Raw genomic sequence first — 16,232 nt, forward strand, 5'->3', positions numbered from 1 at the left:
TGATTGACTACCATGTTAACAGTACCTTCGAACTACTTCAGATAGACACATAACAGACTTCCTTAATGATGTGCTGCCATTGAATATGGCTTCCCAAGTACACTGAGAAAGTTCTTTGTACCAGTCCTCTGTGAAACCTGCTCCTCTTGTTTTTCTGAGCAGTGCACAGGTGCCTTTCCCTCTTCTTGTCCATCCGTTCTGCCCAATATCTGGCAAAGAATCCTGGCAGCAGTGAGCTGAGATTCTCCGGTCAGAATGCATGTTGTCATGGAGGTATTCAGGTGCTTCATAGCTGGGTGACCTCGCTCTGTACTGAGGTGCCCAATTCCAACTGCCTCCTAGCATCTCTTATTACCTGCACCTGTTTGAATGATGCTACAGATGACGTTAACTACAAAAAAACAACTGTGCTGCGGTCTGTACAATTCCTTTTGCATACAGCCATGATGCTCAGATACTGTGACATGAGAACCTACATACTTGTAGAACAGGAAAAAACAATCACTGTGACTGTGCCTGCACTGGCTGGTGTCTGCACCTGAAAATATTCAAATGTTTTGCTCCCTCATTTCTCTCTCTCTCTCTCTCTGATAATTGGTGGGACAATCTCCCCCTGCTCCTGCATACAATTCTAAGCCTCTGCTTCCTGACTCTTGAGTGTCTACAGCTTTGCCCTTGATGCAGACACAGCGGCAAAATGAGGACAGACACATGGATGGATTTTTAAGAAGCAGGCTGCAACTGCTATTAAATTTAAATAGAGGGGAGGGGCATTACCCGCCCATCGTCCATACTCTCCTATACCAGGCATTTAATTGGTTCCAGTTTGGGGGTTACAGGGCTCTTACCATATGGCCCCCACTCCAGGTTAAATCCTGGGAACTGAGGAATGCTGGCCAATCAGAACCCCTCCCCTCCAATTGTGAGTGAAAGAGACTCCAAGGGGAGAGGGAAGGAGCTATCTGGTGTCTTCCTCCCTTGCTGAAGGGCTGTTCCCGTTCACTGCTGGCCCCAACAAGCTCCCCTACCGACTGAAAATTAAGCCGTAAGTAATTTGATCCCAGTTTTCCTATTGGCTCAATATACGATTACAAGGGGTCCCCGGTATCCATCTCCCACTTATCCGTCGTTTAGTATCAACAGGGGACTGTGTTCTGATTCGCATCAGTCCCGATCCACATATCCGTCGCTTCACCTTTTGCGTGGCTTTTCTTTGGGTGCTTCCCCCCGTATTCAGGAGGTGCTGGGAGGGTGGGGGAGGAGCAGGAACGGGGTGCACTCAGAGGAAGAGGCAGAACTGGGTGGGAAGAGGCGGGGCAGGGTGGAGAGGGGGTGGGAAGAGGTGGGGTGGGCCACTATTACTTATCGGGAAAAATTCACCGGTATCCGTCGTTTCAGTATCCATTGCCCTTTTCAAGAGCACAACCCTGACATATACTGGGGACCCCCTGTACCTTTCTGATGCTATTATAATTAAGATACATTTTTGAAAAATGATTAGCCAGCAAACAAAGGTAAAGGGGTAGGTTTAGTGCCACATTTCTTCTATGGAAATTACACTAAGAAAGAAACACATTTATGAATATACAAGTAAATCACGTCTGCAGAGGTTTCTGTTTTCTTTTTGCATTGAAGGAGATGATTCACTTTTCTTGTCCGACCTAGCAAACGTTTCCTGAGCCAAGTCATGTGATTCAAAAAATGTGAAATTACCCTCCTAAAAAGAACATTTTACAATTCATCACCAGGGCTAAAGCAACTGCAGCTGTGGGAAAGGGTTAGCATATTAGCTGTTATATTACATACAAAGGCTCTCTTTATTTTGTGCTTTCAGGTCTGGAGATTTGCAGGAATGTTCAGGCTTTTCTCTACATTTTTATGTGCGACAAAAGTCACTTGTAGTGAATTTTTGCAACATACTTTAATTTAGATTATGCTCGACAGAAGAAACTTTAATACACATAATATGTAAAAATATTGCATTTTAACAAGGGGTTTTAATTATGCTTTTATTGTCACTGTCATTATGTGTTAAATAGGATAGAATTCACCATATCCAGGATGAGTTTGTTATTGGTGCCTTAGGCTTAATAACAGCTCAAATATTATGAAGGAATTAACTCTGATAAAGATGATTTATTACTACCCAAGTACATTCATCACATGCATTGTTTACTATTAGCAGTGAGGGCTCTGTAGGATTAAATGTCTCTAGCTTAGCCCCCAAACCTATGCCAGTCTAAGTTTGAAGTCTAACTTCCTCCCCACTTACTTTTTGTCTCTATTTGTCTACAAATATCTTAGACACTTAGGTGCCGATTTAGCAAATTACTTAAGCCTGTGCTTAACTTTATGCATGTGCTTTTTTGAAAAGTGGCCTTCAAGGGGGAAAAAAAATCAAATACATTTTCAATCCAGTAATGTTATCAGCAACCCTTACTCACCACTGTCAATTGCCAGAAACAGTGCTGTATAGACGTTGTTGTGGACATAGGGTGATTCACGATCCAGGAAAGCAGTGGTGAAAATGGTACCATTTGTAGGATTAATTTCCAGCCATCCTGCTGGGTCCTTGTAAACAGAATACCTAGGCAAAAAGATAAAAGCCATCAACTGATCACATATCTAAACTTGAACTGATTATGTTATTACAAAAGGAGAGCCCTTTGCACGGACTGCCTTGCTTAGGAGAATCTCTTACGCACTCTCACAAACAGTTTCTTAAGCCTCACGACACTCCTTTGAAATAGGTGATTATAATCAGACTCATTTTACAGATGGAGGAACAGACAGAGAGAGGCGAAGGCCAACATTTTCAAACATAGAGTTAGGCACCTAAATCAATATTTAAAACACAGGCAACCTGGTTCTCATGGGTGCTGACTGCCTTCTGCTGTCTATCTGAGGACTTTAATACTACTGTCCATCACTGTAGTGTCAGACCGCTTTCCACATACAACCAATAGCAATAGTGAAGCCTGGAGTGAACTTCATCGAGTCGCTAGCACTGTTCCCTTTTCAGGGTCAGAACTCTGTGGGGGGATAGTACTTATTTTGTTGTTGTCTTTTTCTTGGGTATTTTGGATTTTATTTTATTGGTTGCTAAGGGGTTTGGGATTAGAAGGGAATTAAAAGGGTGTTTTAAATGCCATTCTTATAGTGGAAAGGATTTTTTGAAGAGCAAGGTTTTGCAGTGTTTCCCAAAGACGGTCAGATGCTGGATCTGCTTGGTCTCCTCGAAATGTTTGTTCCATATCCAGCTACCCTGCCCCCCCCATCCAAGGATACTTTGTCTTCAGCTCTCACATGCTTCCTTCTGGGCATTGTGATCTGCATTGTTCTGCTTCCACAGACTTCAAGCTGCAGGTGCTCAGACTCTGAACAATCAGGCCACTTCCAGAGTCACTTAAATATGGATATAAACCGTTGCCTTCTGGGAGCCCTGATACCTACTCCACTACTGTAGACTATGCTTCTTCCTTATCATGATCATTTAGGTTCTGATCCTGGAAAGACTTAGGCCAGTGCTTAACTTTATGCACTATGAGTAGCATAATTGAAATCAAATTAAATGTATAACTCTTCGTAGGATCAGGGCCTAATTCTGTATGCAGTTAAATACATTGAAATAATCTAACCATAATGAGTTGAAATAACGGACACAAGTTTCCTTTTTAATTAAATATTTTAATGCCTCAAGTCTCCAATTGAAGTGCCTATTGCACAATCAATATGCACATTAACGAGAGGCTTATCTGCTTGAAATGGATTGCTTTATAGGTCATAACAGTCAGCAAGTCTACCATCGGTATTCTGAATCACTATCAATTGACATGAAGCCTGTTTATTGTTTTATGAGTATCAGTGAAAAACCAGGAGTTTAGAGTGGCCTCCATTTAAAAGGTGCACTAGGCAGGTATTGCTGCCAAAAACCATCCACCCACTGAGGGAAACAATCAAAATCAGTGGATTGTCAAGAAGAAAATAGTGCCAGAAAAGAAAAAAAATAAATGAATTGAGGGTCAGCAACGTAAAGAAGCGAGCACACTGAATGCTGATTTCAGAGGCTTGCCTTGGTTTCATGTAGCTGAGACATTCTATTTATTTCAGGTACTTATATGGAAACCATTACCACAGCATTTGAGCACCTCACAATCTTTAAACATATTTATCGCCACAGTGAAATCCATTAACTTCAACTGACTTTGGACCAGGCAAAGGGCTCAGAATAAATCCTATTAAAGTCAATGGAAAGATCATCATTGACTTTCACAAGAGATGGATCATGCCCTAAATTCTGTCTTCCCAGCCTATACGAGTAAGGCCAGATTCTAATCTCATTTACCCCTGGTTAGCTCCATTAGCAACAGGGAAAGTGGTTCTCATTTGCACTGGTGTAAGTGAGATCTGACTCAAACCTTTATTCTGATGGCACAGGAAATTGAATTTGCTTTTTGATCTCCAGCTCCCAGCCCTACTAAGCTGTAGCCTGATCCTACTCCCATTGAAGTCAACACATTTTCACCCTTGACTTCTCTTGGAGCAGAGTGAGTCCAGGAGGGAAAATGCAAACAAAGAAATGGAAGCAAACACTAATGAACAGTGAGTGGTACAGTCTATCAAACGTGTATGCGCTTCCACTTTAATAACCATTTAAACATTAATCAATACTTGAGCTTTATCTCCCATAAAAATGAGTTGCTAGAATAGTAACAAGACTGATAATTATTTCATTGTACTCCTTTGTTTTCTCTTTTATTGTTGTTTTTATAACATTGCAACAAAGGTATGAACCTATATATATATATATATATATATATATATATATATATATATATATATATATATATATATATATATATATATGGAACCACGGAAGTCTAAACAATTCCCAGTCTATTGTAAGGCAGCAAATTCTCAATTAACCCTGAAACAATTTAAGGAGATTCAACACTTTTAAAGTAATGAGAATTTAAAATGGATTATATTATCTTCCCTGATTGCTCTACAAAGCACTGTTGAATGTACAAATAATAAAAAAAAAGAATTGTATAACCCGTGATTTGGCTCAGGATATTGTAAAAGCAGTACTTTGTCTTTCCCACCAGATTTTTTACATATTGTACGAGTATACTGCGGTATAGTTCAGATGATTGTTCTTTGTTCCTTTTTCAAAGTGAGGGTTCTACTACCAAAAGGCTTAAAATAGACACTCATTAAGAAAAGCATTATATAAAACCATAAAAATACAGAATACAAAGACTGACTTTCTCCCCATCTACTGACTTCAAGGGGACCCGCTGGGCATTCAACAGTTTTGAAAATCATGCCATATATTCAGGTGCCTAAGTGTGGGCTTAGCAGCCTAATTTTAATCACCGAATTTTGTAAGTCAGAGGCATGCGGACACATTTACTCACCTACATATAAATGTAGGCCCATATTCCATGCTGTGTCAAAGACCTGATTGCAGCTTGTTCTGGGGCCAGTTCTACATCAGCACTAGTGAAACTTAGAGCAGCCTCAGTTTGTTCTAATCTGTGCCAGCAGATTGTGCCCCCCCAGGCAGGTTTGTCAATGGGGATCACCAGAGTATACCCTGTTTGGCTGTGCCTCTTCTCCTAGTGACATGCCCCTCTATGCCAAGAGCTGCAGGGAAGTGGGAGAGGAGCCAGCTACACCACCTCCCTTAGCTGGGAAATCCTCAGCTGAGAAGGGCTTCGTGGTTTATGGCATCGCTGGAGAGGTGTAGCAGGGTTACAGCATGGGAGAGAATCTGACTTAATATGTCTGTGTGATGGGGTGCCTGCCCCACACTGGGCTCTAAGGAGTTAATAGAGCCCTTGGGAGGCTGCGTAGGAGGCAGCCAATCAGGGCCAGGCTGGCCCATAAAAGAAAGGCTGCAGAACAGAGCAGCTTCAGTCACTCCCTGGAGCTTGAGGAGGGAGGTGCACTGGCTGCAGGGCCGGTGCAACCACTAGGTGGACTAGGCGGCCGCTTAGGGCGCCAAGTGGTTGGGGGCGCCAAAAAGTGGTGCCCAAACATTTTTTTTAAACAGCAGAGCACAAGGCTGTCGCTGCTCCCCGCCTCCCGGCTCCAGAGGGGCTGCCCGCGGCGCGGCCAGTTCCTCCCCCCGGGGGAGCAGCCGGCGGCGGAGTGGGGAAGGGGAGGGTGTAGCATTAGCAGCTGCGCCTTCTTCCTCGTGCCGTGGGCCGAGCTGGGCTCCCCGCCACCCCTGGGGGTCTCAGCGGTGGCGGCAGCAGGCTCGGGCACGGGGGGGCTGGCTGCCTGTGCTGCCGCTTAGAGCCCCGGGGGCGGCGGGGAGCCTTGCTCGGCCTGGGGAAGAAGGTGCAGCTGCACTCTGCTCTTCGGGCGGAGAAGCTGGGTGTCTACTCCGCCTGCAAGGTACCTAGCTGGGCTGCAGGGAGCCGCACCAGCCCGCAGAGCACCGGGGGGTGAGCAGGTCCAGTCCCTGGCCTAGGGAATGGTGTATGTGGGAGCAACCCCTCCCCCAGCCAGTGCCACCCCCTCCAACACCCACCAATGAGCTACCTTCTCCCCTGTGCACCCCCCGCCCCAACAACCCACCCTGTCCTGCCACTATTGCCTCTGGGCAACCTCCACCCAGCAATCGCCTCCCCAGCCACCATGGTCACCTTCACCCCTGCATCAATCTCGGGACCCCCCGCCCCTCCACCTGCCATCTCCCTACTCCTCCCTTGTGCAAACCCCTCCGTGCCACCTTCACCCCCCTGCAACAACCCTGGGCACAGACACCCCCCCATCTGCCAGCCCCTTGCAACAACCCCCTCCTGCCCACTCCTCCCTTGTGCCACTCCCTCCCTGCCACTGCACCCCCTGCAACAACCCCGGGCACAGACACCCCCCTGCCTGCCATCCCCTTGCAACAACCCCCTCCTGCCCACTCCTCCCTTGTGCCACTCCCTCCCTGCCACTGCACCCCCTGCAACAACCCTGGGCACAGACACCCCCCCGTCTGCCAGCCCCTTGCAACAACCCCCTCCTGCCCACTTCTCCCTTGTGCCACTCCCTCCCTGCCACTGCACCCCCTGCAACAACCCCGGGCACAGACACCCCCCCGCCTGCCAGCCCCTTGCAACAACCCCCTCCTGCCCACTCCTCCCTTGTGCCACTCCCTCCCTGCCACTGCACCCCCTGCAACGAGCCCCTTTTGCCTCTGTGCAATCTCTTCCCTGCCACTACACCCCCGCCTCCTCCACCTCTTGGCCACCTCCACCCCCTGGAACAATCACATGCACCCCCCTCTCTGCCACCTTCCCCCTGGAAGAGCCCCCATACACCCCCCCCTCTTTGCAGCCCCCCCATGTCCCCTGCACTTTGTGAACATCTGGGCCCCTGGGGGGAACTTGGCTGTAGGAAGGTGGGGGCTGGACATCAGAGGGGGGGCGTAAGGTGGAAGTTTTGCCTAGGGCGCAAAATATCCTTGCACCAGCCCTGACTGGCTGCCTCACAGGTTCCCTCCCTGCCCCCACTCACCACTGAGGAAGTGGCTGGACTAAGTGACTGTGACATTCCCCCAGAAGGGGGGGACACAGAGTGCAGCACAGCCAGAGGGCTGTGTCATGAAAAGAATGCCGCACTCCTAGGAGTAACGTGGGTCCTGGGAGCAGAAGTGACGGCGGCAAGATGCCACCAGAAGAGGGCGCACTGGCTAGCAGAGCTGATCCCCAGGACATCCAGCAGGGGGCGCCACGGTGGTGAGTCCCACCCGCCCACAAGGTGCAATTGGCTTACATGGCTAAAAAAACCAAGTTAAAATATTTGAAATGGCTTCATCTTTAAAGCAGTGTGGGTGTACGTATGTGTATTTATATACATATTTTCTGGGAAATATCTGAAGTCTTCCAAAGAACATCTCCTGAGGATGTTTAGCACACACACATAATGTCTGTGGCTGGCAGCCGATTAGTGGGGAAGATCATTATACAGAACAGTGGAGACAATATGGACATGGAAATCTATCAGTGTCACGACCCTGCACTTGCCACATAAAGAATTTCATAGCTAGCAGTGAAGTAGCCAAGGGGTTACAGAAGAGCAGCCAGGCATCTAGGCACAGACCCAGATACTGCTGCTGGCAAACCATTCCAGAACTTGGTAGCTGCCAGACACATCCCATGTGAGTCGAGGGGTCTTGGCTTTTATGACTGAACAGAATGAGAAGGAAGGCAAAATGAAGTATATTGAGCATACTGAGCACCACCAGTGACAGAAGAAGGCCGTGCCAAATGAGCACTGAACTAACATATATGTGTCAATTTGATGTTGCAGCTCTTTTGCTATGGTACATTTGAGGTTAGCAATCTAAATAAGCATGCTGGGAAATGCCTTTCTCTGTTACAGGAATCTGAAGTTACAACAGAGGTTACTCAGATTGTATTGCACAAAGACTGTATAACCAACAACATGCAACGGCCGTGAAGACACTGGAACAAGTATTGCAGTCTTGGGTAGCAAAATATCAGTCTGGCTGTGCAATTCAGCTCTACTATGACAGCATGTTCCTGAAGAGCTGGGGAATTTTAAAGGTATTTAGGTGTTGCTGTGTTCAGCATTGCAATGCATAACTGATTTAGAAGCCTAAATCTCATTTTAAAAAGTGACTTAGGCTCTTAGGAGCTTAAATCCCAACTGTCAATGAAATTTGGGCCCCCTAGGTGCCTAAATCCCTTTAAAATATGATTTATGCTCCTAAATCACTTGGGTGTTGCAACGCTGAGCGCTGCAATGCTTAAATACCTTTAAAAATCTGGGCATGAGCCCACAATATGATGGGCTGGAATGGACCTGTGGCATTCTCTAATGGGGAGGAATGACGATCTAGTGCTTAAGCACTGGACTGGGACTCCAAAGATTTGGGTTCAATTCCTGGCTTCACCACAGATTTCCTGTATGACATGAGCCATTTCATCTACACTGAGTCTCAGTTTCCAATCTGTAAAATGGGGAGATTAATCCCTACCTTGAAAAGGTGTTGCAAGGATAAAATCTATAAATGACTGAGAGACATTTAGATATTACAATGATGAGGGCCACAAATGTACCTATATAGATAGAATAAGGCAGAGCTAAAGACCCCCTGTTCTTTTAAGTTTCTTCTGAAGTGTCTACAACATTATAAAGTAACAATGATGCAAAATGGAAACATAATCTAGAAAACCACAAACGAATCACACAATATTTTAACAATAGCCTTTCATTGTTAGTACTAACTGAATTTGCCCCTGAAAGTATAGTGGCAAAAGTGCATGTGCATTCATCCAATTAGGTAACACAACACATCCATGTGACTTATGTAAGCAATCAGCTAGTCAATAATGAATCACACTGAGGTAGGGTGACCAGATGTCCTGATTTTTGGATCTTTTTTAAATATAGGCTCCTATTACCCCCGACTCTCATCCCGATTTTTCACATTTGCTGTCTGGTGACCCTACACTGAGGGTAAATAATGGAAAAGATGCAGTCACACTGATCTCAGGCCTGAGCAAAGCATTTTGGGTCAGATTTTTAAAGTTAAAAATGCAGATAGGTCCATAGTGGGAGTTTCAGAGGCACCCAAGTGCCCATGGGAGTTTTAAACACCTTTAAAATCTGTCCCTTTATAAAAAATAAGACTAAACACAGTTGGGTTAAATTTTCATTATTTTCCAGACATGTGATTACTGGTTCTAAACGTACCTACCATGGGTAAAAGGCATTTTTGCAATATTTCCAGCCTAACTGGCAGCAAGAAATGTCACAAGGAAGTCTATTCACACATCAGATTTCCACACTACATTTTCTGCCTTTAGGGGTGAAATCTGGCTCACTGAAGTCAATGGCAAAATTACCATTGACTTTAATGGGCCCAGGATTTTATCTTAGAAGTTCACTAAGTGTTCACCTTTTGGGGGGCTTATCCAAACATCTTGCGGCTTCACCCATAGTTCGGTGAAATTCTGAAACAACTGTGTCTGTCCTCATCCCTGCTGGGCCTATATTACATAAAGGCAGCTTCAGAAATTCTTCTACGAACTTTTCATGAACAGTTCAAGTAAAAGGACCAGTGGGGAATGTAACTCCATATTTTCTGTGCTTAAGAATTCAGCATGAAAAGTTCCTTTTGTCCTTGAATGAAACATTCTCTAAACATGGATATTATATGATCCTTGAATCACACCAATATACATTTCATACTATTAGATGAAGTACCCTCAAACAAGAGAGCACAACTGCCTCTGAGAAATGCCTGTAGACATGTAAAAGGGACAAGTGTGGTAATTATAGCAGAGAGATATTTGTTCCTCACATTTGAAAAAATGCAAATAGGTCAAGACAATGAATAAAAGATTAAATGTTTGGGCTGAAATGATAACTAATGTACATTGCGTTTCATGTGCTTTACCTTTGGGTTGCATAACCTAGAGCTTTTAAAATCGTAAGCTGTATGCCATCATATTCTCTGCTTCCCACTGTGCCATCGATAGCATTAGTCTGTGCTGCTTACTGTTGGTAGTAGGTAGTCTTCTATCAGCAGTATAGTAGCCCTCAGTGTCCTGCAGCTAGTTCTAGATTTTCTAGAAGGTTCAGGGATGAGCAAATACGGTACAAGGAATAATTTATATGGTATTTCTGCCGCCCACAGAATAATTGTGAATAGATAGCAAGTTAAATGAATTTCTTTGCTATCCAAAAGAATTTGACAAATTACACTGGTCTACAATTTTTGAGAAGTCGTCAGCTTCAGAGACAAAATGTGCTATTTATTATGTATTTTGATGTGCTGAATTCAAATATGACAATTAAAACAACTGATTGGCTACTGTTTCTAAGATATTTAAGTTTTTACATTTTATGTCTATGTATATTGTGTAGCTAGTAGAGTTTTAATCATAAATTGTAAACCTAGGTCTTTTCATGTGTTTATGGTTGCTTTACATGATAATATTTCACCTGTCCTGTTTATGTAACACTTTAAAAATCAGCAAAAGGGTTATATAAATAAAAATTATTATGAAACAAAAGGCAAAAAACTATTCTGTACATAGTTTAGTCCTATTCAGTATCTACTCGGCGCTTCTTGGCTTGTCTCTTGTATTCATTAAATGGAGCATCTCTTGTCACTGTCCAGCAATAGTCTGCAAGCATTGATGGGCTCCATTTGCCCTGATAGCGTTTCTCCATTGTTGCAATGTCCTGGTGAAATCGCTCGCCGTGCTTGTCGCTCACTGCTCCGCAGTTCGGTGGAAAAAAATCTAGAAGAGAGTGCAAAAAATGTATCTCTAGTGACATGTTGCAACCAAGGCTTTTGTATGCCTTGAGGAGGTTTTCCACCAACAACCTGTAGTTGTCTGCCTTGTTGTTTCTGAGAAAATTTATTGCCACTAACTGGAAGGCTTTCCATGCCGTCTTTTCCTTGCCACGCAGTGCATGGTCAAATGCATCATCTCGAAGAAGTTCACGAATCTGAGGACCAACAAAGACACCTTCCTTTATCTTAGCTTCACTTAACCTTGGAAATTTTCCACGGAGGTACTTGAAAGCTGCTTGTGTTTTGTCAATGGCCTTGACAAAGTTCTTCATCAGACCCAGCTTGATGTGTAAGGGTGGTAACAAAATCTTCCTTGATTCAACAAGTGGAGGATGCTGAACACTTTTCCTCCCAGGCTCCAACGACTGTCGGAGTGGCCAATCTTTCTTGATGTAGTGGGAATCTCTTGCACGACTATCCCATTCGCAGAGAAAACAGCAGTACTTTGTGTATCCAGTCTGCAGACCAAGCAAGAGAGCAACAACCTTCAAATCGCCACAAAGCTGCCACTGATGTTGGTCATAGTTTATGCACCTCAAAAGTTGTTTCATGTTGTCATAGGTTTCCTTCATATGGACTGCATGACCAACTGGAATTGATGGCAAAACATTGCCATTATGCAGTAAAACAGCTTTAAGACTCGTTTTCGATGAATCAATGAACAGTCTCCACTCATCTGGATCGTGAACGATGTTGAGGGCTGCCATCACACCATCGATGTTGTTGCAGGCTACAAGATCACCTTCCATGAAGAAGAATGGGACAAGATCCTTTTGACGGTCACGGAACATGGAAACCCTAAAATCACCTGCCAGGAGATTCCACTGCTGTAGTCTGGAGCCCAACAGCTCTGCCTTACTCTTGGGTAGTTCCAAATCCCTGACAAGGTCATTCAGTTCACCTTGTGTTATGAGGTGTGGTTCAGAGGAGGAGGATGGGAGAAAATGTGGGTCCTGTGACATTGATGGTTCAGGACCAGAAGTTTCATCCTCTTCCTCTTCCTCGTCTGACTCAAGTGAGAATGATTCTGGTGCATCAGGAACCGGCAGTCCTTCTCCGTGGGGTACTGGGCGTATAGCTGATGGAATGTTTGGATAATGCACAGTCCACTTTTTCTTCTTTGACACACCTTTCCCAACTGGAGGCACCATGCAGAAGTAACAATTGCTGGTATGATCTGTTGGCTCTCTCCAAATCCTTGGCACTGCAAAAGGCATAGATTTCCTTTTCCTGTTCAACCACTGGCGAAGATTTGTTGCACAAGTGTTGCAGCATATGTGTGGGGCCCACCTCTTGTCCTGATCTCCAATTTTGCAGCCAAAATAAAGGTGATAGGCTTTCTTAACCATAGTGGTTATACTGCGCTTTTGTGATGCAAAAGTCACTTCACCACAAACATAGCAGAAGTTATCTGCACTGTTCACACAAGTACGAGGCATCTCTGCTCACTTTGGCTAAACAGAAATGTGTCCCTTTGCAAAATGAAACACTGACAAATAAGAGAGCACGACACTGTATGATTTCTAGAGCTGATATAGGGCAATTTGTTCAGCAGAGTGATGTAAGCTTCGTTATGATTGCATCATCCATGACTTCTAGGAATAACATGATGCAATTCATATCATGTATGATGCAATACCAGCTTCAGATTGCATCATTCATTGTTTTGCCTAAAAAGCAAGTGCTGTCCAAACCCAGTCATAGATTTATTCATAGATCCAGTCAAAGATGTATTTTAGTCATTTCTGGTTTAAATTGAGATCCCTTCCCTTTATAACTCACTTATCCTCCGCCATTCCCAACTCAAGGGTCGTATATACTGACCCAATAGCATATCTTGAACACTAGAGCCAATCAACAATTTTAAACATCATTTTCGTTCTCAGTGACCCAGAATTAGTAAAGTTTGACTACATTTATTTCAGAAGCATTTTGGCTGTAGAGCAGTGATATTTTGCAACTTTTGTTTCTTTTTAAACTGATCAGCAAATCTTTGCTGTTTGATCTGTGTTGGCTAATGGTGACCAGTTATGTAAGTTACATTGCACTTTTTCTGCTGTCTGATTGGATGAAGGCACAAGCACTTCTGCCTGAATACCGTCTTAGATTGTAAGCTTTTTAGGGCAGAGACTGTCATTTGCTCTGTGTTTGTACACTGCCTTGCACTAAGAGGGACCACAATTTAAGTCAGTGGTGGGCAACCTGCAGCCACGGGCTGCATGCGGCCCATCAGGGTAATCAGATTGTGGGCCACGAGACATTTTGCTGACATTGCCCATCCACAGGCACAGCCCCCCCGCAGCTCCCAGTGGCTTTCCCGGCCAATGGGAGCTATGGAAAGCGGTGGCCAGCACACCCCTGTGGCCCACTGCTTCCCGCGAACCGCAGCCATTGGGAGCTGCAGGGGGCTGTGCCTGCGGACGGTCAATGTCAGCAAAATGTCTCGTGGCCCGCAATCAGATTACCTTGATGGGCCGCATGCGGCCCGCGGGTTGCCCACCCTTGACCTAAATGATAATAACAACAATAGTTTTACATGAGAATTTGGCTTTTTTATAATTCATCTTACATGAAGTTTTGACATTTGCACCTGTAAAATATGATTGTCAAAAAGTTTGGGGAAAACAGGGATGGCTGGAAAATTTCAATGAATAAATGGAAACAAACAGTTTCTCCCTCTTTTCCAGCAAGCTTTGGTGAATAAAGTGAACGTGTTTAAAAATATGAGTGAATAGACCAGTTGTATCGCATTACATGCCCAGATGTAAAGCCGCTGTAGTTTAATTCTCTATTGCAGTCCTTTAACTGCATACCTTGTCTGTGCCATACAGTTCACTAGCACAGCCGATTCTTGGTCCCTCAGTTTAGTATGATGCAGAGTGTGTGCTATACTAGTAGAGACGACACAATACTAACAATAATTGAATTCTCCATTTCAACAGAAATATTAGTGATGAAATATGGAAGCCACTGATAAGACCTGTATTGTAACTTTATCACATTAGTCGACAGGATACTACTAGTAAGCAGTTCTGGGGAAAATCAGTAATCCAAAAGGGCTTTCATATTGCCTTTCAAAACCACTGCCTGATGTGCCTTCCCATTAGGATACATAAAAGCCATAAAACCCCTAAGAAATAAAAAAGGGAATATATATATATATATATACACTTTTTTTCTTTATAACTCCTGAACAGCTCCATCTTTTATTCCTACATCCATACAGCAGGATGTTTTTACATCCTCTCCTATGGTCTGAACTCAGAGGCTGGTAGCTTGCTGTTAAGTTTGATAATGCTTGGATATAAATCTGCATGTGACCACTATGGTGTTTCAGACCCTGTTGCCTACCTCTTTCAGTACTCAGTGATGTTGCTCTGTAGTCAGAAAAAGTGTGTGAATGCCAACTGCTGGACTCTGATACAGCTTGTTTTCTCTGCTTCACTTTTCCATGCCTGCATTGGTCCCTTTTCTTTAAATGAGCACACGTAGTGGGAGCCGCAGTATTGTCAGAACTATCTAATTCTATATTATGCTGTGTAATCTGATGACAATCATTTGAGGATAATTTATACTCTGCTATTGCTTAGGCTGTTTGCTAAGTACATGTCTGTGTGTGCAATAATTCCAAATTGAGTCTTTTTTCATAATTTATTAGCAATTCAAATAAAATTTGTCCGAAACAACAATACAATGTCAACAGTTAAGTGGCCATATGTTAGCAGAAATGAGGACAAAAATTGCATCAATATTGCCCTTTGTGCATTTATGTATAGCACTGCTGTCAGCAACTGGACATGCACTGCTGACCTGCACTGGTTAAACCCAATAACCCAAATTTCTTTCAACAACACTCCTTCACCCCATCATGCTTTATGGGCCTCATGCTTTTTTGATGTGCTCACGGATGAATATGGCAAAGGCAGATTTCGCTGTATTTATAGACATATTGGCTGCTCAGTGTACTGTTTGTACCAAATTCATGGACTTCATACAACACAACAGACTTAGTTACTAGTTAAAGCACATACCCATGAGACATTTGGAGAACTGAAACTAAAATTTGGGTGTCCTTAAGCTCCATACACACAGCCTTCTTCCGCTGGAGCTAATGGAGATCTCTTCTGGGTGGCAGTAGTGGTAGGCCATTATCCACCTTGTAGGCCAACCACTGGAGGGGACACCATTACAAGTACACACACAAAACCGGTAGATTGCATTATGTCTTTAACTACACAGTGTGCTCCATTTCAACCATGTAACATAAACCATATGAGAAAGCATTTGGATGACATGCAAGGGATGACAAGCAATCAGAAAATTTCACTTTATGGATGAAACTCAGATCAATTGCTTCAGCACACAACATTAATGAGTCAAAGCTTAGGCATTTTTTCTACTTGGCCCAAAAATCACAGTTCAAGTTAGGTTCCCACGAGGAGTAGTAATGGTAAACATACTGGCATCCTTTTTAAAGCTTGTGCATATGGTCTACTGCATAAAAGAACCACCACCTGGATTACTGATCCCTGAAGTCCGTAGGAGCTTTACTGTATAAATCTGAGCTTGTGATTTTTATGATAGTGTGACCCAGGGGATCATAAGACCCACTTGGAAACTTCACAGTATCTGGGATTTTTGACAGGAGCCTTTACATTCCATCATGTCAAAGCCCTCTTACAGGCATTTAAATTTGTGAATCAGTGGCAAGATTCTGCTGCTCCAAAAAAGGCAATTACAGCCCATCATGCTAATATATCTTTAAGTGCTTACACATGAAGCTTGGGTGCTAACTTCTTTCAACACATCTTTCATAAGAAATGTTATGTCTGAATGGTAACCAATTTTCTCAATAAAATATCCTACTTGCTTGTTGTTGTTTATTTAATTACATATT

The 16,232-nt window shown here is 43.8% G+C and overlaps 1 protein-coding gene across 1 annotated transcript in view; it reads right to left on the reverse strand.

The window, feature by feature from the left end:
- The window catches only part of CDH13 (cadherin 13), a 608,253-nt gene that overhangs the window by 19,179 nt on the left and 572,842 nt on the right, over positions 1-16,232 (reverse strand). The window contains exon 10 of the mRNA XM_065416779.1: positions 2,445-2,587. Within this exon, the coding sequence (XP_065272851.1) occupies positions 2,445-2,587 (143 nt within the window). The remainder of the gene's footprint in view (positions 1-2,444; positions 2,588-16,232) is intronic.

This window comes from Emys orbicularis, chromosome 14, assembly GCF_028017835.1.
Source record: "Emys orbicularis isolate rEmyOrb1 chromosome 14, rEmyOrb1.hap1, whole genome shotgun sequence".
Lineage (NCBI taxonomy): Eukaryota > Metazoa > Chordata > Testudines > Emydidae > Emys > Emys orbicularis.